Here is a 20,939-nt window from a genome sequence, read left to right as displayed (position 1 = left end):
GGAAAAAGCAGTACTTGTCTAAGGGGGGTCGGGTTACCTTGATTAAGAGCACTCTTTCTAGCCTTCCTACATACTTCATATCTCTGTTTCAGATTCCTTCTTCAGTGGCTGAGAGAATTGAAAGATTGCAGTGTAATTTTCTGTTTGGGGGGGGGGGGGGGGGGGGCAAGTTTCACCTGGTTCGGTGGGATCAAGTGTGTCGTCCAATTCGGTTTGGAGGCTTAGGGTTAAGGAGGTTGTTGCCTTTTAATAAGGCTCTCCTTGGTAAATGGCTCTGGAGGTTTGGAATCGAGAGGCATTGGTTATGGAGGAGAGTTATTGCTAGCAAGTTTGGGGAAGGTCGTGGGGGGTGGTGCTCTCGGGCTATGCGTGGTCCAAGGGGGGTGGGAGTATGGAACTTCATTCGAAGGGGTTGGGATGACTTCTGCAAGCATGTTCGTTTTCGCATTAAAGATGGAAGGAGGATCAGTTTTTGGAAGGATCTCTGGTGTGGGGAGCTCCCTCTTGCTCTCGCTTTCCCACGGCTCTATAGGATTGCTTCTCACCGACAGGCCATGGTTGTTGACTGTTATCATCTTGATAACGGGAGACTGACTTGGGATGTTTAGTTCAGGAGGCATTTTCAGGATTGGGAGATCGAGGATGTTTCTCGTTTTCTGGAGCTTTTGTATAGTCAGGTGATTTCTTTTGGGGAGCCAAATGGGTGGCTATGGATTCCTAACTCGTAAGGCCAGTTTGAGGTTAGATCCTTTTTTAGATGTCTTTCGGATGGTCAAGGTGAACTCTTCCCCTGGAAGTCTATTTGGCGTTCTAAGGCTCTCCGTAAGGTCGCCTTTTTTGCTTGGACCTTTGTCCTGGGTAAGATTTTAACCCAGGATAATTTGAGGAGGAGGAATCAGGTGGTGGTCAATCATTGTTATATGTGCTTGTGTAATGAGGAATCAGTTGATCACCTCCTTTTACATTGCAGTATGGCCAGAGACTGCTGGGATTTGATGCTTCGTTTATTTGGGGTCTATTGGGCCATGCCCTATTCCTCTAGAGGGTTGATTGAAGCTTGGAGAGGCATCTCTGTTGGGGTTGGTGTTAAGGATGCTTGGAGGGCTATGCTGCTTTGTATCTGGTTGTGTATTTGGCTCGAGAGAAATAGGAGACATTTTGACGGGAAAAAGAAGCCTATTTCTATGCTTAAGTTCTCTGTTATTTCTACTCTTTTTTGTTGGGTTTCAGGAAGAGATTATAGATCTATGGAGGAAATCATTGTTTTCTTGGCCTCTGTGAAGGTCTAAGGCGCCTTTTGGCCCTTTTTGTTTTCTTTGGGCTTCGCTCCCCTTTTGAGCGCTTTTAATAAATTCTTACTTATCAAAAAAAAAAAAAGTATAAAGAGTTATTACCGGGAAAAATTATTTTAAAATAATCATTATTTCAAAAATCTATTTTTCACACTTAGCCAAAAACACAGTTTTTCATGACGCGCATTCTGGGGTCCTAATGTTCGTTACCAACTCATGGTAATGAAGGCTTCTCATACCTTAATTGTTGACCAATATGAATTATATGATTGATGTGCATGGTCTTAGCATTTCTAGCACAAGTGATGAGTTCTTTCAAAGCTTATGCAAGCTTGAACTAACTCACTCTTTAACAATGACTTCGTGTGCAATTATATATGAATAAAGTGCATAGTCTATTGCTAATATATATAGGAACATATGAATGCTGATATGATATGCATGGTCCTATAGAGATGAGCTTCAAATGGATTCATAAATACTTTGACAATGAATCCTAAACATGCACCAACCTATCTACCCCTTTCTTCACGCTTTGTTCATGATCGTGTAGGCTTTCAGGTAGATTTGCTTTCTTCCTTTCTTTGATTTGCTTTCTTGCTCATTGTAGTCCAAGCTATCTTTAGATGGACTATGCATTTGGTTCCTTGCAACATCATATTCCTTTGTCTCCTTTACTTTCCATAGATGTGATCTTGAGTAATTGAATACTTGGATTGATCTTTCGTGCTTCATTGAGGTCATCCTTTGAATGTGAATAATCTGTAACACTCAATGTAAACATTAGTCCTTAAACACCATTAATGGTTTGTAATCATCAAAACAACTAGATTGTCCTTGGATGAAATCCTTAAGGTCAACAATGCCCTTGGACAAAAGATAACTCAACTAACCTAACCAACTTTTAAAATACTAATAAAAAGTTGAAATAAAAATACATACTCCAAGTTTTGGATGAAATTAGCCAACTAAGTCCTATTGGCTTAACATTTCAATCCTTTGCTATGATTGAAAACTTGTTGATTACTTTCAACTTAAGTTTTTACCTTTTTCTATTGAAAAAAAATATGTCCAACTATGTCCTGTAGGCTAAGAAAGATAACCTTTCTTGATTTGGAGTTGTGTAATCTAAATGAGCGTACCCTGTGCATCGGTGGTGATGCGTGGGTGTATCTGCATTTGCACTAACAGTGATTAATAAACTCTTGAAGTAGTGAATACTGGCACTTATTTTTTGTAATGACAATGTTATGCATAAAAAACATTAAGCTGGAGAAAGACTAAATCTAGTAACTATATGGAGTGCTTCCATGTCAAATGGTCACTGACTTGATCAAATCTTGCAGTTGACTTCATTACTAGCTGAGGTTGGGCTGAACATCCAGGAAGCGCATGCTTTTTCCACAGCAGATGGTTATTCTTTAGATGTTTTTGTTGTTGATGGTTGGCCATATGAGGTAATTTCTTCTCTTCAATTTCCTTTCAGTTGTGTAGTTAGAATGCTGTGTTGCTATTGTCAACATGACGACTTTACATGAAGTGCAGTGCACTATATCTTCAAGTTCCACACATTCTTCTTCTTGGTTTATGGACCATTAAGATACATGGAAAAAGCTACTTAAAAATCTTGATTCTTGCATTCCATGCGTTAATTCTCTTTAGAGTTTTATTTTCTCAACTTTCTGTAATTCTTTTGTTGTTCTTTCTGAGTTTATGAAGTTCATTATTTCGATATGATTTTTTAAATATACTCTTATAGTCTGATTTAGTGTCATTTTGGAAACACTAATAAATGTCTGGCACACGGAAAGATGCATATTGTTAAAATTATAATGGCATGCTCAAAGTTTTTCCTCCTTCCATTTCAGTTCACTGTAATTTTTTTGACTGACTTCGTGTGATTTTTTAGGAAACCGAGAGGCTCCAAACTGTGTTAGAAAAGGAAGCTTTCAGAATTGAGGTACTTTCCTTTGTTGTTACAATGTTAAATCCAAATCAGTTGCATAAGAGATTCTTAAACCTCATGTGTGACTTGAGGAGCTCATCTGTGCTACATTACTTTTCCGCCACCTCATAATCATGCATCTGTTAATTCAAGACTTGGTGATTTGATAATATGTTTCATTATTACACGTTGATTGAGATGGTCTCTTATTAGAGCTGTATTTGGAGTATCTGTTAAATTTGATCTACATTATTGTTCTTTTTACCTTAAAAGCATTAATGTTTTCTCAGACGAATACGGTGAAAATACTTACTCAAAGATGGGCATCTCTGTTCAGATATTTTACAGCTTTTCATTTTCAAATATAGGCTTCTCGAGTTGTGCTGAAACTACATAGCAATGTTTACAATAGTATCAGTAACTGCATGAATCAAGTTAATGGTCTTCTTAAAGATATTTCTACTTGGTTCAATACCAATAACTCATCTCACCTTTGGCATGCCATGAATTGCCTAGACTTCACATTAAGATTCATGTCAAACTATTACTTTCTGGCATTAGTTAATGGACCCTAAGGCAAATTTTAAAATGTTATCTATCTATTTTATGTTTTTTGGATTGTGACCTTCCTGCATTGGAGAAGTCCCTTTAGTTTAGTTCTACTTTTGGTTTGACTGGAGTCTAAGATGTTGAAGTTTGAAATTTATTTATTAGGTAAGCAATTGTTGTTTGGTTTCCCAATACTGACTAAAATAATTCTTTGAGTGGGGAATTTCTTCAATGCTTCATATTTGCAGATACAAAATGGCTTGCCGGCACAAGAAAATGACTCTTTAAAAATTAAAGTTATATATAGACAAATCAGTTGGTGAGGTGAAGTTAAATCGAGAATCCTTAATGTGTCTTATAATGTTTTCCAATTGAACCATAGGGCCAGATATATTTTATTCTTCATCTCCCCATTTTAACATTTGGTTATTTTATATTTAGGGTTTTATAAAGTTAGCACTGAATTTTGGATTAATCGATAGAAAGATGGTTTCCTGGTTTATGCTATTTGTTAATAGTTGTGTTGTTTTCTTTTCTTTTCTTGTGTATATGTGTGTGTGTGTGTGTGTACTAAGGTATGGATGAATGTTACGTTAGAACTTTGGAGAGAAGCCCTAGAATCAAGAGGGTTTAAAAATAATATAAAGTAAAATTTAGTAAATTTAGAAATACAAATGGAGATGTAATGAATATGTAATGAAGATTGAAAGCTAAGACACAACAAAGAGATTTTTTTTTTTTTTTTTTTTGTATTTTAGGCTCAATTTTGCTTAGGGAAGGGGAGATTGGAAATGATGCTACTCATAAAACTAAAGTAGGATGGATTACGAGGAGGAATGCTTCTAATGTGTTGTGTAAACAATGTAATTTATAAAGTTAAAAGCTAATTTATGTTAGACAGCTACAAGACCTGTTATGCTATATGCGATAGTGTTTTTTGGGTAGCTAATGAATAATGTGATGTTGTGGCCTGAATTTGGTTCCAGGTCACGTTGCAACCCGGTGACCCGTTTGTTTTTGACCTATTTGCTCATGGGTCGTGGACCCTAATTAGTACTCTCTTGTAGTTCTATGTGTAAGGGCGTTTAGGGTTTGCAGTGGGGGGTGAGAGAGACACTGAATTCGTACATAAGTGAGAGTGAGGGGCTGAAACTTGTAATCTCCGATAGTGAAGACTTTCACCGGATCTCCACTGTGGACATAGGCCTTGCCGAACCATGTATAAATCTTTGTATTCTTTCTGTGGTGTGTTTATTTTTCTGTTGTGTTTCGTTATTGTTGCTCGGTTTGCTGCATTTGTCGTAACAAACATGATACTAACTTGGCAAAAGAGCTAATGTTGAGATGGATGTCTAGCAAGACAAGAAAGTATAAAATTTGATAATAACATGTTCCTGTGATGATAGAAGCAGGATTATTTGGAAATGAAATGAGAGAAAATTGTTTAAGATGATTTGGTAATTTTCAATAGAAGCTTATAACTGCTTCATTGAGGAAGAGAGACAAGGTTTACGTTGATGGTAATGCTACTGGAAGGATAAAGACTAAGCTTAACGTAGATTCAGGTACGAAGGGTATGGTAGGGCCTTTTTTTTTTTTTTTTTTTTTCTTTTCCTAGTTGGTACTCACACACACACGCCTCCACTGAGGCTCGAACCCCTGACCTCGCTAGGCCACAGGTCTGTTGGTGTATGGTAGGTTTTTAAGATTATGGCTAAGGGAAAAAATAAAAAAAAGGGTTCCTATAGCAACCCTGAATAGTTACGATAAGGCTTGTTGAGTTATGCTGAGATCCAAAATATAACTTAATGCAATGAGATTTGTATAACCTCCATATTATTTGTTCCTCCCATATGTCAAGACTCAATGGAAGAAAGCAAGTAGAAAGCATGTGGACTTTAAACTACAAAAAAGGAAAAAAAGAAAAGAAAAAAGAACATGTGGAATTTTCAAATATGCACAACATTACTATTGCTCTAAATATGCATTGTGTTTTTCTTTAAATTTTTTGTGGCAGAAATAAGTCAAGATTAGATATTCCTTTGCTTTAGGTTGTGATGAATGTGTTTCCCGTATCTTTGTCAAGTTTCCATATATATATGAAAAATATATATATATATATAACCAGGCTTTTTGAGTTGCTATGCGGAAACAATTTATATCTGCATTGATTCTTAACCAGGCTTTTTGAGTTGCCATGCAGAAACAATGCTGGCCAAATCCTCGTTCATTATCTCCTATAAGCAAGCCAGAGCAATCAGGGATCAAATGTGAACCTGATCATTTGAAGATACCAAATGATGATGTATGGGAAATTGATTCTCTGCTTCTAAAATTTGAGAAAAAAATTGCATCTGGGTCATACGGTGATCTGTAAGTTTACCATATATTATTCACTTGTTTCGATGTCACTTTCGTGATTCTATTAACCGTCTCTTTTGATTGATTCAGATACAAAGGTTCATACTATACTCAGGAAGTAGCTATCAAAGTCCTCAAGGCAGAGCATGTAAATTCAGATATGCAGAGGGAGTTTGCTCAAGAAGTTTTTATTATGAGGTTTGTCAGAATTTCTCTCTGAAACTATGATAAGGAGGACGTATCAGTTGTGTGGTTGTGCTTGAAAATATTCTCAAAGATGTCAGGAGTACCTCTCAAAACACATGCATCTCCTTGTTAATAATTGTTCTTGCTAAAACTTTATTTTTCTTTTTCCCGGCAAGGTCATTTATTTTATTTTATATAGCGACTCTTTTTCAAACATGAATGTATCAATTCCAAAGGGCGCTTGGTTGGATTGTTCTCTGTTACCCGGGAAAAAAAATCATGAATGCATCAATCACTATAATTTTTTGACGTCTCATATTGAAGACGCAGTCTATATTTGGTTGGTTGTCTGTATTTGAAGAAACTGTCTATAACTCTATATTTGGTCAGGCTATTGTTCTGTTAGTCATGTATTCATAAGATAAAATGGAACATTAAATAGTTAATGCACTTCTTTGAACATTAATACGCACGTGTTATGTATGAAATGTATTATTTATGGTAATTATATTGTACCAAACGTTAAAATTGAAGTATCTTTCGTAAATTCCCTTTTAAAACTGTTGTCCTGTTGCCTCTCTCTCTCTCCTGTGAGTTTTTCTACCTAGAGAACATTTCTAAATGTACTGATTTCAATGTTGTGGGTCCTCATATTTTGGATTTCGCTGTTCTATTTATTTATTTGTTTTGACCTTAATGTTGGTGATGTTATACAACTCTTCTAACCTTTGCTTTTTAAAAAGGCGTATTGTCTGCATTAATATCCTCTAAATTTCCTTTTACTCTATGTGCTCTAATTGACTCCTGTTTGGCACAGGAAGGTTCGACACAAGAATGTTGTACAATTCATAGGTGCATGCACCAAACCTCCAAGCTTGTGCATTGTGACAGGTAAAGTTGACAAATGATTCTGGTACTGTATAAATCAAGGATTTTGTTCTTGTAAAATGAATTTTTGTCTTTTGGGGAATTTTCTTCTTAGTTCTTACTTTTGGCTTTGTACAATGTTTCCATTTGAACCCAGAGTATATGTCCGGTGGAAGTGTGTATGACTATCTACACAAACATAGGGGTACTTTTAAGCTTCCATCTTTACTCAAAGTAGCAATTGATATATCAAAGGGAATGAACTACCTGCACCAGAATAATATAATTCATAGGGACTTGAAGGCTGCCAATCTTCTGATGGATGAAAACGAAGTAAGATGCTTCCTATATTGGTATTTTAATTGACTGAATCATTTTTGTTATATTGTACTTCATTCTTTTGCTCAATTTTTATCATGCGGAACTCGTCTATACTACAACCAAAACCATCTATAAAACTCCCCATTTCTTTTGACTATAGAAATATTAATTGTGTATCTTCTTGCTTAGGCACTTTATTGTTTCTTGGCTCTCGCCACTATCATTCTTCACTTGTATAATATGATGTAAAAACCAAGAAAAAGTTCAGAATGTTACTATTGTTATTTTTTGTAATAGATCATTATGGAATTTTATATCACTTGACATCCTGGAACATCTATTTGATTTATAAATCATGAACTTTATATAAGTTGTAGGCTGGTTGAAATTATAGAATATCAAATTATCCGTGTCATCTTTCTCATGGGAGTTTTTGTTATCGTTGTGCAATATATCAGAGTGCAAATTACAAACTTAGATGAGAATTTTGAGGTCACTGCATGGATTGGCTAAATATGCCTACAGTTTAGCAAATTTTGGATGTTTTAACTTCCAAACAGATAGGACAAGTCTCACTTGTGACAAGCCTCTGATACGTAATTGGATACTGAAAAAGATGACATTTTTCTTCACGATTTAAATTTTAAATATATATTGCCCACATAAACCATGAATGCTAATCTGTTGTTCATTCTGTTGCTTATTGAATATCATATAATTGGCTTAGCTTTGAAAATTCAATATTGAGCTTGTTGAACTATGCTCAAAGGTGAATATTTCAAACTTCAGAGAACTTTGACAATAAACTAATTAAACCTTGCAAACGAGGGATACTTAAACTTGATCCTGAAATAGATAGAATTTTTTTCACTAGGATCTCAATACATGAGTAAGTGATAAAGAAGAAGAAAAAGAGAAGAAAGCGGATGAGAGAAAAAGAGAAAGAGATGGGAAAAGAGAGAGAGAATGAGAATACTTTCATCCTTCCACCACATTCTATTTATAATAACAAGTTTCAGAAATTACACATAAGCCCCAACATTATATAAGTAATAACAAATAAGCCCCTGACAACACTTCCCCTCAAGCTGGTGCAAAGATATCTATCATGCCCAGCTTGACTAACATATTTTGCAAGCAAGTCTTGCTCACAACCTTAGTCAAAACATCAGCAACCTGATCATGTGTATTGACGAGTACAAATCAGCCCAAGACGAAGCTTTTCCTTAATGAAGTGTCGATCGACTTCAATGTGCTTTATCCTGTCATGTTGAACAGGATTGTAGGCAATGCTAATAGCAGCCTTGTTGTCACAATACAACTTCATTGACTCGCGAACAGGATAACCCAACTCACAGCCATAACAACTCACAAACTCCATGTGCCATGGATTTGAACTCAGCCTCTGCACTAGATCTAGCTACTACAGACTGTTTCTTGCTTCGCCATGAAACAAGATTACCTCCAACAAATGTGCAATATCCTAAAGTAGATCGTCGATCTGTCACAGACCCTGCCTAATCAGCATCAGTATAGGCTTTAACACGCAAGTGGCCATGACTGCCAAACAATATCCCCTTACCAGGTGAACCCTTGAGGTAGCGAAGAACATGATGAGTTGCCTCAAAGTGAGGTGTACGTAAAGCATGCATAAACTGACTAATCACACCAACAACGTAGGCAATATCCGGGCGCGTGAGAGATAAGTAAATCAGTCTCCCAACCAATCGCTGAAATCTTCCCACATCATCTAATGAGTCTCCATCTACATCATTAAGCTTATGGTTCTGCTCAATGGGAATATCAATCGGTCTAGCTCCAAGCCTGCTTGTTTCAGCTAACAAATCTAACACATACTTTCGTTAAGAAATGAACACCCCTTTTTTTGATATGCACACCTCGATGCCAAGAAAGTATCTCAATGATCTAAGGTTTTTAACCTCGAACTCTGTCCCCAAGAATGATTTCATTCGACAAATCTCTTGTGGATCATTTCCAGTGATAACAATATCATCAACATATACAATAAGGGCAATGGTGCAGCCCTGGTGCTTTTTGATGAAGAGAGTATGATCTGCCTGACTCTGTGTGTACCCTACTCTTTTCATAGCAGTGCTGAACCTCTCAAACCAAGCAAGTGGCAACTGCTTTAACCCATACAAAGCTTTATTTAGCTTGCACACTTAATTCTGACCATTAACAAGCTTAAACCCTGGTGGCATAGTCATATACACCTCTTCCTCCAAGTCACCATGAAGGAAAGCATTCTTTACATCCAGCTGATGTAAGGGCCAATTCAAATTAGCTGCCAAAGAAAGAACACGTACAAAGTTCATTTTGGTGATTGGAGCAGATGTTTCCAGATAATCAATTCCATAGGTCTGAGTGAAGCCCTTTGCAACTAACCGAGCTTTATATCTCTCAATTGTTTCATCTGCATGATACTTTATTGTGTAGACCCATTTGCAGCCTTCTGGTTTCTTACCCCTAGGTAATGGAACAATATCCCAAGTACCATTCTTCTCAAGGGGCTTCATTTCTTCAAGCATAGCTTTCTTCCATAAAGTTTGACTGAGAGCATCTGAAACACTAGAAGGAACAGATACAGAGGAGATACACGAAGTGAAAGCACAATATGTTGGAGATAAGGCATCATAGGATACAAACTGAGATATGGAATGCTTTGTACAACTACGAACACCCTTATGATAGGCAATAGGGACATCAAGATCAATAGGAATGCTATTGGGAAAAGAATCAAGAGTATCAATGTCAACTAAGGAATTACCTGGATCGAGGGAGACTTCTTGGTCCTAGGGTGAGTCAATAACTTGTTTTGCCCTCCTAGTGTAGACAATTGGCTGTTTTCCCTGCTGTAAATCATTAGTGTTAGGAAGACTAGACAGAGGCACCTCAGTAAGAAGCTCTCCTTGAATGGGAGTAGGCAAAGGAAGGGGGCATTCCCTCTGAATGGACAACGGATTCTCTACCTGTATAGTAGTTTCCCCCTGTAGAGAATCCCAAGCAGTGGAAAAAAAAGGAACAGACTCAAAGAATGTAACATCCATGGAGACAAAGCGACGACGAGTGGTAGGGTTATAACACTGATACCCTTTTTGAGTGGTGGAGTATCCAAGAAAGACACATCGGATTGCCTTATGGCTCTGTTGCATGGACTCTTCAAAAGTAGTGAAGTACCCGTGTCAGACATATATCCCTCGGACGTGGGTATGGGATATGTGTCCGACACTTTTGGTTAGACATGCACTTAAAAAACATATTCAATAATTCATTTACATTATATTATTACTTTAAAAAGAGTTAAATGCCTATATTGAATAATATATTGGATAAAAACATTACTTTACTCTAGAAAATAAAATAAAATAATTATTAAAATGAATATTTAGCAATGTCCGTGTGTCTTTATGTTTGGAGATTTGATACGTTCAACACACGGATACATATCCGTGTCCGACACCCGTACCCGAGTCCATGTAACATAGCCTTATGGTCCATTTTGTCCTTGCGATGATGAATGTGAACATAACAAACACAACCAAACACTTTCGGAGGGATAGTAAACAAGGCAGTGTCATGGTGTAAGACAGAGGAGGGATTGATAGCCAAGAACCTTAGAAGGCATGCGATTGATAAGGTATGTAGCTATTAAGGTTGCATCAGCCCAATAACTTTTAGGCACTCCCATCCCAATTAGAAGAGAGAGATTCACCTCTGTAATGTGAAGGTGTTTTCTTTCAGCGACACTGTTCTGTTGTGGTGTATCGACACGAGGTTTGATGGACAATCCCATTATCAACAAAAAAGGAGGCAAGACCACCATACATAAACTCTCCTCTATTATCAAATCGAATGATTTTGAGGGGACAACCAAACTGAGTACATACCATCCTATGAAAGGTTTTAAAAATGGAATGAACTTCATCTTTGGTTTTCATAAGACAAAGCCAAGTATATCGACTAAAGTCATCAACAAACACAACAAAGTAATGAAAACCTAGTAACGAAGTAGTGGATTCAGGACCCCACACATCAGAATGAACAAGCTACAAAGGAGCTGTATTTTTATTAATACTAGGAGGATAAGAAATGCGACATTGTTTGGCAAGAACGCATGTTTCACAATTTAACTCAAAAGATTCAACAGAAGCAAACTGGGGAAGCACATGCTTCAAAACAGGAAGAGGTAAATGACTTAGTCTATTATGCCATCGCATTAACAGATCTTTATTGACATTACTATTCCTAACACTAGATTGACTTGTAACATAATAAGAAGTTGGCCTCGCGTTCAGCAAATACAAGCCATTGTCCTCACGTCCACTTCCAATCGTCTTCCCCATGTCCAAGTCCTGAAACACACAGTGAGATGGTAAAAAGGTTACTCTACAATTCAAGCCTTTTGTAATATGACTGACAGAAAGGAGGTTATTGGTAAACTTTGGAACACGAAGAACAGAGGATAAGCTAAGATTAGGAGAGGCAGAAACAGTGCCCTTCCCTGCAATGGAGGTGAAGGTGCCATCAGCCACTTTAACCTTATCCTTACAAGAATATAAACTGTGTGAAGAAAAATCAGATGTCATACCAATCATGTGATCAGTGGCTCCTAAATCAGTGATCCAAGGTGGTCCACCAGATAATGTGGAAACCTGATGTGCCGAATGAGAGGTACCTGTCTGAGCGAAGTTAGAGGTGGAAACGGAGGAATGTTGTGCAAGTAGATGTCGGAGAGCATCAAGTTCAGCTCCGGACAAAGAACTCGGTGGCCCTGAGGAGGCATAACCAGTAGAAGCAATCTCACGTTCTGCAGTATGTGCCGTAGATAACCCTCTAAATGGACCAAGCCTTAGCCTAGCATTCGCATTAGCAAGAGCTGGAGTAGGGCGACCGTGTAGATTCTAACATGTTTCCCTAGTGTGGTGCGTACGCCCATAGTGATCACACCTCAACTTGCTTTTGTCATCCTGTTTCCCTCCTTTTGGAGGATTAGGCTTGTTCCATTGTTGTGTGGAAAGAGCAGACCTTTCAGACAATGGTACTTCTGGCTCAGGCTTAGTGTATACAGGTGTAGACATAGCCTTCATTTTACTCTCCTCAGCCTAGATATACGAAAACACATCTTTAACAAAAGTAGGGGCTGGATACCTGCCTAAAACTAGTACCCTGGCATGCTCGTATCTCGGATGCAGACCACCCAAGAACTCATAGATTCGATTCCTTTCTACCATAGCATGAAATGCTTTTACATCAGCTGCACTCATAGGTATGTAGTCTTGCTAGTGATCCGACTCTTCCCATTTACCACGTAGAGTGTGGTAATATGCAGCAAGAGTTTGGTCTTCCTGCCTGAGTCTTGAAATTTGTTGTTGGAATTCATATAGTTTTACAAAATTACCAACCGAGGAATACGTCTCTTCCACAGCCGTCCATAGCTCTTTAGCTGTTTTCACAAACAGAAACCCTTTGTTGATATGTGGCTGCATGGACTGCAACAACTACGTCATAACTAGTGCATTATTTGCACTCTACTTTTTGAATGTAAGATTGCTCTTGGAGGGATATGTGACAGTCCCTTCGATATGGTCGATCATCCTACGACCAGTGATATGTATACGAGTAAATTGTGCCCACTCCATATAGTTCGTCTCATCCAGCCTAATAGTCGTAATACAAAGGCCTGGATGGTGATCATTACTACTTCCCAATACTGGAGTCAGACTAGGAGAAGACCTAGCGTCTTTTGAAGTCACCTCTAAGCCAGACATTTTATCAAACAATTTCTGGGTATACAATCCTCAGAAACAAAAAACAGCAACAAAAAACGTAGAGAACCACCTCTCTAACACACAAACTTCAAATAAAAAGATTACTACCTTTGTAATTATGGCCATGGATCAGCGGTACGTGTAGATGTGATTAACTTTACTTCTTTGCAAACAAATCCCATCTTGGAATCTCTTCAAAACCCTTCACACTCACTAGGGTTTACACAAACTTGCCCTAGAGCTTTACAAACCATGCTCTGATACCATGTTGACTTTAAGATACAATCTATGAAGCACGGACATGCAGGGTAGGGGCAACGTACCAATGTCGGACACGTGTTCGTGTGTCTGACACAGACACGCGTGTCCCAGCCTTGGACACGTATCCGACACTCATTTACAGGTGTCCTATTTTTTATTCTTTTTTTTTTTTCAAGTCGGACACGCCGAAGGACACGGATGGGACACTTCTAAGGACACAGCCGTTCAGATTTTTGTTAGAAAAAAAATAGAGATGAAGATATTTGTGGATCGATGGAAGACAACATGCCAAATGCAACTTTAGATCTAGAGATGAAGGGGATGAGAGAGCAACTGGAAGAGAGGAGAAAGCAACAAAGATGTGATGAAGAACCTGATGATCATGGTTTGTTGGTGTAGATCGATCAAAGTCTGCCGAGTCCCAATTTGATTCAGAGAATTAAAGAGAAAATCTTCTTTTAATGGTTTGATTGAACTTCTGTATGCATATTCATTCATATATCATTATATTGTAAATAGAGCCATCAATGAAAAACAAGGGAAACAGAAAGTTAAGATACAGAGAAAATAAAGACGCCGCTTAGAGCAGAGAGAAGATAATCCGTCAATGTGAGAAGACCAAGAAGATACCATTGAAAACTTATCTCTTTTTCAATTTGTTTGGTTACAAATTTAACTATTCTAGTATTAGATACAAAGATATACTACTTATTTATTGTTTTATTTTAATAAAAGTTTGGTTGGAATTAATATAAATGAGTTATGTCTATTGATATAAATAAAATTATAAGTGAAATTAAAATTTTATATATAATAAAAATATATATTATTATTTTATTGCCGTATCCTTGCTGTGTCCGTGTCCTATTTTTTTAAGATTTGCCATATGTGTCCGTGTCGTATCGTACCCGTGTCCCGTGTCGGTGTCCGTGCTTCGTAGGATATAATCAAATCAAAAGTAAGTGATAAAGAAGAAGAAGAAGAAAAAGAGAAGAAAGCGGATGAGAGAAAAAGAGAGAGAGATGGGGAAAGAGAGAAAAATGAAAGAGTACTTTCATCCTTCCACCACATTCTATTTAACAAGTTTCAGAAATTACACATAAGCCCCAACATTATATAACAAATAAGCCCCTGACAACACTAATAATGGAGAGGCTTCCATAGTTGTAAGCCAGGTGTAAGAATATAAATGGATTTGAAACTGCAACTGAAGAGGATAGTCTCACAAATCTACACACAATAAGTTTATGTATTGCCTTTGGGCAGATGCTGTGCCCTATATCTCTGTGCAAAGCCATCAAGCTTTTACAGTTTCTGTTGGGGCAGCGGAAGCTCGCAAATAAATAAGATCCAATGAAAGCCAACAAAGCATTCACACACAAACACTTATTCGCGTGCTTCCGCTGCCCCAACAGCTTCCATTTGTGCTTGATAAGATACCACCATATTTATTCATGTTTATGAACTTTATATTATATAAAGGCCGCCATTGCTTAGACTAAGCATGATGCTGGGAGGGGAAGATGGGGAAAAAATATCTAACCTTCAGCATTATATTTGCTCAAGGTGGTGGCTGCTCTTAAACTCGAACCTGCATCATCGCAGTTGTCAGCCTGAGATCTTCAGTTGGGCCTCTCAGCTATCTGATTATCAGCTGTTGACGACTGATGATCATAGAATATATTTCATATAATTAAGATTAGTTGACCAGCTAGCAATCATTACAACATATTCTTGTTTCTAATGTGCATTCTCTTATTTAGGAAAAAGAAGTAATGTACAGCCTCTTGATGCTTAGCTATGAATTCTTGATTAATTGTTTTGTGTGTGTGTGTGTGTGTGAGAGAGAGAGAGAGAGAGAGAGGGAAAATGTGTCTGTCTCGCCTTTGTTGTTATGTTTTCTGCTTACCCTTGATATGACCACGATTAAATCTTAACTTTTCTTTATAGTGTGATCTAATTTATGTAATAGATAACAACTATGTAAAAAGTGTCAGTTTTACGAACATATATTGACATCTGTTTTTGGTATTACTTGTTATTCATGGATGTGTAACAAGTATCATCAAGTGCAAACTACTTTTGCTTCCTTTACACTTAACCCATATGTGATATCTCCTTGTGATTAATCCACCTTGCTTATGTCCATTAAGTCTTCATAACTCCTGTTTCCCTCTTATCATTGATGCATGTGAATTGAATTTGATAATTTTTTTACAAGTTGAGGTGATGTTTATCTGCAGCTTCATGATGTTAAATAAATTTTCTATATCTTGTTTTGCATTACAGCTTGTTAAAGTGGCTGATTTTGGAGTTGCCAGAGTAAAAGCTACATCCGGTGTTATGACAGCAGAAACAGGGACATATAGATGGATGGCTCCTGAGGTTCGCCCTTTGTACAATAAATTTTGTTGCCCTTGCTATTCAAATATTTTTTTTCCTAAATCAGATATTATTAACCAAAAGAAAAAAGAAAAAAGAGAGGCAAAAAACAAGAGGGAGCACCCTCACAGAAACAAACAAGGAAAGATACAGCAGCTAAGATTAAGATTTCTCTCAAGCTTAAGCACTAGCAAAGAAAACTGAAAAGAACCACTTCCGAAATCGAGAAAATAAAAATAAGAAGAACAAGACAAGGATAGTCAGCATATCAACAGAGTAATTGAAAAGAATCAAGGCCAGAGCATCTGTATTCCCCAAGCTATGAAACTTCTAATTACATCTCCAACCAGCACAGCTACTGAATTCCAATTACATTCCAAGAAAAGAGAATAATACCACTGCCCAGACAATTAAATAAACTGAACATAATCAAAGGAACGCAAAACCCTCACTTAGCCTTTAAAAGGCCTCTGAGCATCACTGACCAAATATCTAAACAGACTTCTATCCACATATGACTATTCCTCCCCATACACATGAATATCTGTCATCTTTAGCTTCAGCAACTCAAGGGACTCAAAGATGATTTAGCCAACTGCACAGCATCTTTCCCTGAACCAGACTGAAGAACTTGGTTTCTACTCCACCAAAATTTCTAAATACAGACAGTAAACAACACTCTAATCAGCTTATTTTTCTTTGGTCTTCCTTTAGAAAGCGAGAAATAAAGAATACTATTCAAATTATTGATGTTTCCCATAACGTGATCTGCTTTCTAGTGCCTATCTGATTGTTACAAAGTGCTCAAATTTTCATGTTTTGCTTAATGTTATAATTGCTGCATCTGGAGCTCAATTAAGCTTGGTTTCTATTCTGGTATTTATAAAATATTCTGTTACCTATCTGTCATTTTTGCTGTTTTCCTTGCCTTTAACTTTGCAAGTATTTTTACTGGATAAGTTTCAGTGTTTTATAGTTCTGTTACCTATAGTATTAATGTTAGTGAAGTGGTAATTTTAGTGGTGTCACTAGGCTTTGTGCATGTGTGTGTCAGGGGATGAGGGGAGTGGAGAAAAATGACGTAAGCTTATCAAGTACAGAAGATTTAGAATAGTGCTGGTATTGCACTTATCTCCTATCTGGGCTGTTTTAGTCAGTTCAGCTTACTTGACAATATATGCCAAAAAAAAAAAAAAAAAAAAGAAAACACTTATGCTATGTTCGGTAGGAAGGAAGGAAGGGTGTGGAGAGAAAATAGGAAGGAAAGAACAAACTTTCTTTGTTCGGTAGAATTGATACAAGGAAAGAAAGGAAAATAGGAAGGATGACACATCCTTCCTCCTTTACAAATTTTCATCCGCCCAAAAATGGGCGGAAGAAAAGAGGGAAGACAAGTGGACTATAATAGAAGTTTTAAATTAAATACTATACTAAATTATACAAGTTTTAAATTACAATTCTACCCTCTATAGATTACAATATTATAAATATTATTGGATATAATAGTAAAAAATAATTAAAACTTTCTATTTCATTCTCTTTTAAATGAACATAGTAAATTATTAGTTTCTTCTTTTCTCTTCTATCCAACCGAACAAAAAGAAGGAAATACACAATCTCTTCCCTAGGGATGTCTTATCCATCCCTTCTTCCCTCCCTTCCATTCAAATTTTTTCTTTCCTACTAAACATAGCATTACTCTGGAATTACTTCTTACATTGTTCTAATGGTTGTATTGTTTCTGGTCAATGTTACTTATCAAAAAAATAAATAAAACATAAAAAAATTTAAATTTAAATTAAAAAAATAAAAAATAAAATTCTGGTCCATTTTACTCTCTTGACTTTTGAGAGAAACTCAATCTGCTTGTTTGGGCTCGCGAGACACAGGACTTGCCTGTTTCCTCTTGAGACTATCAGGTCTTTGTTTCTGTTAATCACTCTGAATTATTTAGTTATTTAGTGTTTGTGTCACTTCTTGTACATTGTAAATGGGATCTTCTTTAGTCTTTGTCGGATAAGGTGGTCATGTTGGTGTGGTTTGAGTTTGTTAAGTAAAAGTTAAGAAATGGTCTACTAACCTTTAAAAATTTCTGCCATTTAATTGCTGGTTTTTCTTTAATGTGAATGGGAAATTACATTAATTAGTCTTCTGGTAGTAATCTTTTTGCATAGGGTTAGTAAAGGGTTGATAGGTATTTACTTATGATAGTTCTTCTTTCTTGAAGGTTATAGAGCATAAGCCCTATGATCACAAGGCTGACGTTTTTAGTTTTGGGATCGTATTATGGGAGTTGCTAACTGGAAAGGTATTGTTTGCTATTGCAAATATTGGATTCAGTATTTACTTGTGTTATCATTCCCTTTAGTTACATTCTTTTGTATTTGGCTTTCCAGCTTCCTTACGAGTATTTAACCCCGTTACAAGCAGCTGTTGGAGTTGTCCAAAAGGTAAAATACCTATTCTTCTACATTGTTGAATTTCTCACTTGTAGTTATTTACCTGTGTGCTATCGGGAATCAGGACACTATTCTCAAGATATCCATCAAAGATTGTGACTTGCCAATCGAATAACTTGCAATGTAGATTAGGCACATTATTTTGTTTGATTCGATTATCAGGGTCTGAGGCCTACAATCCCAAAGAACACTCATCCAAAGCTTGCTGAGCTGCTTGAGAGATGCTGGCAGCAAGATCCTGCCTTACGACCTGACTTTACTGAAATATTAAACATCCTGCAGCAAATAGTCAAGGAGGTAATATCTAGCTTTAATTATGTTTGAATTATCCTATTTTATTGTTTATAATTCAGTTGTTCCACTCATGAATATACGATTAACTTGCAACAATTTCTTCCTTTTAATACTATTGTTTTTCAACCCACTTATTAATTATTGTTATCTAAATTGTGCCTGTCTACTACTTTCCTGACCAATATCATCATTTTTTATTGCAACTCTTCCTTCATTTGTAGTGTTTCCTAATAGATTCTAAAGTTCGTCCAAGTATTATCCAATTCACAAATATTTCAATATGAATCTTTATTAATCGACCCTTCTAGATGCATGAATTATCCATATCAGATATACACCACAAAAGTAACATGTCTGGTTGGACATGCACCTAACAAATACATCCCATTATTTAATTTTTATATAATTGTGTGTGTATATATATATATATATATATTACTCCGTATTATTCTATTATTATTATTCTCTCAATTACCTATCATATGCTAGAGAAGGTCCCTCACTCAGCTCCTCGGCACACCTGGATGTGCATTTTGTTTGTTGCACAAGATTCAGGATATTGCCCCCCATGGCATGGCACCTTTCTCATTCATTTCGCCCATCTTTCCAGACCGTGTTACATTATTGCTTTCAAATGATTGAAATGTCCATGTTGAACGCTTTTACCATTTTATCCTAGAATATAATTATATTAGATGTATGAATATTGGTGACATACCGTATTTGAATCCATGACATAGTATATGGATACAACATAATGCTGCAACTATTCTGACCTGCATCAAACTTTTGTGCAATATTGATAACACCTGAAAGTATGCGGGACAGGTTGGGGATGGAGAGGATCGGCACAAAGATAAATCATCTGGTGGATTCCTATCAGTCCTCAGACGGGGGACATCACTGAAGCAAAAGGAAGGACAATGTTCATAGCATGTATACATAAGCCCTATTTTCGGGCCATTTCTCATCTGTTTTTTCATCTGTGTTGTACAGCTCCTCCTGGTTCCTTTTCATTTTAAGATTTTGTTATCTTTTCTTGGTTATTATTTGACCAAGCCTCACCTTCTTGTTCATGGCCCCTGCTGTTACATCATCATCTCAAAAGGGGCAATGTTGATGAGCATTGTAACTTAATCTCCCTGCAGTATCAAATTAATGTTTAATTTCTGAATTCAGTAATTTTTTTCTGACCATTATTATGGAAATATGTATCTTAGCTTTTGTTTGTCTTGGGTATGTTTCTAGTCCCATTATATTTTCTAACATTTAAGTTGGAAACTTTTGGGTCTGTTTGGTTCAATTTTCTGAAGACAATTCTTAAGTATAAAATATTTTAAGAAAGGCCTTTTCTTCATTAGGTAAAAGAGGAGGTGAAGGGAAATGAAGGAAGAGGAGAAGGCTCATTTCCTCCCGATTCCATCTCCAATCAAAATCCCTTCCTAATGTACAGCCATGGGGTATTCTGGTAATTTGCAATTGGGCGGGTAGATGGCTGAAAAGGTAAAGTACTAATTGATGCATTTATTTGTAATACTCTGCGATTGGAAAGTTCTTTTAGTAATATATTTTCAAACATTAATTATATATATATATATATATATATATATATATATATATATATATCTCTTTATATATGATAGTATATCAATGCCAATACAGGGACACACGCATATGGTAATATAAGTGTTCCATATCATTGCGACCGTAACAAAGTTGTATAATGTGAATTCGTATGGAAATCGCGAATTAAAAAAATAAATTTGCGAAATTACAAAAATTGAATTCGAGAATATTATGCGAATTCAGTCCCAAATTGCAAATAGAAACTTGAGAGCGGGATTACTGTGGACGAATTGTGTGACTATGGTTAAAAGTAACAATCTTAATTCACTCAATCAAAACATTTTTTTTTTTTCCTATCTTATCAGTGTTCTCTCTCTCCTATGTTTTATCTTTCTTCCCCTTTTTTTTTTTTTTTTTTTTTTCTTTTTTTCTCTCTCCTCCGTTTCTCACTCTTCCCTCTTCTCCTTTTTTCCCTCTCCTCAATATATATATGTATATATATATAATATATATATAGTATAATAGATTTGTAGTTCCTGATCGCCTTAATTGCCAGTAGCATGCCACTTTACTGTGGTTTTTTCTCTAGTTTTGGTAAAAAGAAATTAGAACTGAAAGTTTTGTTTTTTGGCCGATATTAGAACTGAAAGTGAAAGGTGCAATGATT

The 20,939-nt window shown here is 36.5% G+C and overlaps 1 protein-coding gene across 1 annotated transcript in view; it reads left to right on the top strand.

Moving 5' to 3' along the window:
* Positions 1-19,945, top strand: part of LOC132300717 (serine/threonine-protein kinase STY46-like) — a 35,227-nt gene extending 15,282 nt beyond the window's left edge. Inside the window, exons 6-16 of the mRNA XM_059797919.1 lie at positions 2,639-2,749; positions 3,202-3,252; positions 5,990-6,159; positions 6,238-6,345; positions 7,151-7,224; positions 7,358-7,533; positions 15,861-15,956; positions 18,181-18,261; positions 18,350-18,403; positions 18,575-18,709; positions 19,535-19,945. Coding sequence (XP_059653902.1) covers positions 2,639-2,749; positions 3,202-3,252; positions 5,990-6,159; positions 6,238-6,345; positions 7,151-7,224; positions 7,358-7,533; positions 15,861-15,956; positions 18,181-18,261; positions 18,350-18,403; positions 18,575-18,709; positions 19,535-19,639 — 1,161 coding nt within the window. The 3' untranslated portion in view covers positions 19,640-19,945. The remainder of the gene's footprint in view (positions 1-2,638; positions 2,750-3,201; positions 3,253-5,989; positions 6,160-6,237; positions 6,346-7,150; positions 7,225-7,357; positions 7,534-15,860; positions 15,957-18,180; positions 18,262-18,349; positions 18,404-18,574; positions 18,710-19,534) is intronic.
* The last annotated feature ends 994 nt before the right edge of the window (positions 19,946-20,939 follow it).

This window comes from Cornus florida, unplaced genomic scaffold, assembly GCF_030987335.1.
Source record: "Cornus florida cultivar Cherokee Brave unplaced genomic scaffold, ASM3098733v1 CherokeeBrave_3.0.0_Hap2_Chr03, whole genome shotgun sequence".
Taxonomy (NCBI): domain Eukaryota; kingdom Viridiplantae; phylum Streptophyta; class Magnoliopsida; order Cornales; family Cornaceae; genus Cornus; species Cornus florida.
The sequence above is the reverse complement of the archived record's forward strand: the minus strand, read 5'-3'. Positions and strand labels throughout refer to the sequence as shown.